The sequence below is a fragment of the Octopus bimaculoides genome, chromosome 3 (assembly GCF_001194135.2).
Source record: "Octopus bimaculoides isolate UCB-OBI-ISO-001 chromosome 3, ASM119413v2, whole genome shotgun sequence".
Lineage (NCBI taxonomy): Eukaryota > Metazoa > Mollusca > Cephalopoda > Octopoda > Octopodidae > Octopus > Octopus bimaculoides.
In genome coordinates this window covers 10,467,005-10,468,257 of record NC_068983.1, presented here as the reverse complement: position 1 = coordinate 10,468,257, position 1,253 = coordinate 10,467,005, and the positions used below count along the sequence as shown (strand labels likewise).

General features: G+C 43.3%; 1 protein-coding gene across 1 annotated transcript in view; it reads left to right on the top strand.

Moving 5' to 3' along the window:
- The window catches only part of LOC106884375 (uncharacterized), an 11,353-nt gene extending 10,854 nt beyond the window's left edge, over positions 1 to 499 (top strand). The window contains exon 5 of the mRNA XM_052966825.1: positions 385 to 499. Coding sequence (XP_052822785.1) covers positions 385 to 484 — 100 coding nt within the window. The 3' untranslated portion in view covers positions 485 to 499. The remainder of the gene's footprint in view (positions 1 to 384) is intronic.
- The last annotated feature ends 754 nt before the right edge of the window (positions 500 to 1,253 follow it).

Here is a 1,253-nt window from a genome sequence, read left to right as displayed (position 1 = left end):
CCTCTTCCACGGGTTCCCTCAACTGTTAGGGAGTGGCACTTTTTCACGCAGCTATCCTCATTCATTCTCACCACATGTCCAAACCAGCGCAATCGTCTCTCTTGCACACCACTACTGACGCTTCTTATGTTCAGCTTTTCTCTCAAGATACTTACACTCTGACGGGTATGCACATTTACATTACACATCCAGCGGAGCATACTGGCTTCATTCCTTGCGAGCTTACGCATGTCCTCAGCAGTCACAGCCCATGTTTCACTGCCATGTAGCATGGCTGTTCGCACACATGCGTCATACAGTCTGCCTTATGCCACAATATTTTGTTGTCTGTTCTTCAATACTTTTATTTTCTTTCTCTGGAGCTGATTGTTTTCTCTTTGTCAGGACTTCTCAAGAACTGCGTTCACAAGTCAATAATCTTCTCAAGGTACCTGAACTCAATAAGAAGGTAAAGCAGACAATTCTATATCTTTTATTCTTTTAATGGTTTCAGCCATTTGTCTGTAGTCATGGTGGGGTACTGTTTTCTTCTTATCTATCTTAAAGTGGATGTTTTGTTAGAACACCAAATAGTGTGTTATTTACCTTGAGAGGATCCCTATGGATACATGGTGCATAAAAGCACACATATTTATATCATTGGCAGATGAGAATCATCTGTTATGGTTGCCAGTTGGATGTAAAGATTGCCTTTTGGTATTAATACTGCTTTGGTTCTTAATAATTATTATTGGATGAGCCTGCTGGCTATTTGTAACACCAGTTTCAGAAATGGCACTGAAATTATATATATTGTTTTGGCAGTGAGATTTGGCTGGTGTGTGGCTACTGGATGTCTGCCGTTGAGGAAACCGAGTAGGTCAAAATTATGTGATTTGGCAGTTTTGGTGCCTGTTGCAGATGATTTTCATCTGCCAATGACATAAATATGTATGCCCAGTGGTTAGGGCAGCGGACTCGCGGTCATAGGATCGTGGTTTCGATTCCCAGACCGGGTGTTGTGAGTGTTTATTGAGCGAAAACACCTAAAGCTCCACGAGGCTCCGGCAGGGGATGGTGGCGAACCCTGCTGTACTCTTTCACCACAACTTTCTCTCACTCTTACTTCCTGTTTCTGTTGTGCCTGTAATTCAAAGGGTCAGCCTTGTTACACTCTGTGTCACGCTGAATATCCTCGAGAACTACGTTAAGGGTACACGTGTCTGTGGAATGCTCAGCCACTTGCACGTTAATTTCACGAGCAGGCTGTTCCG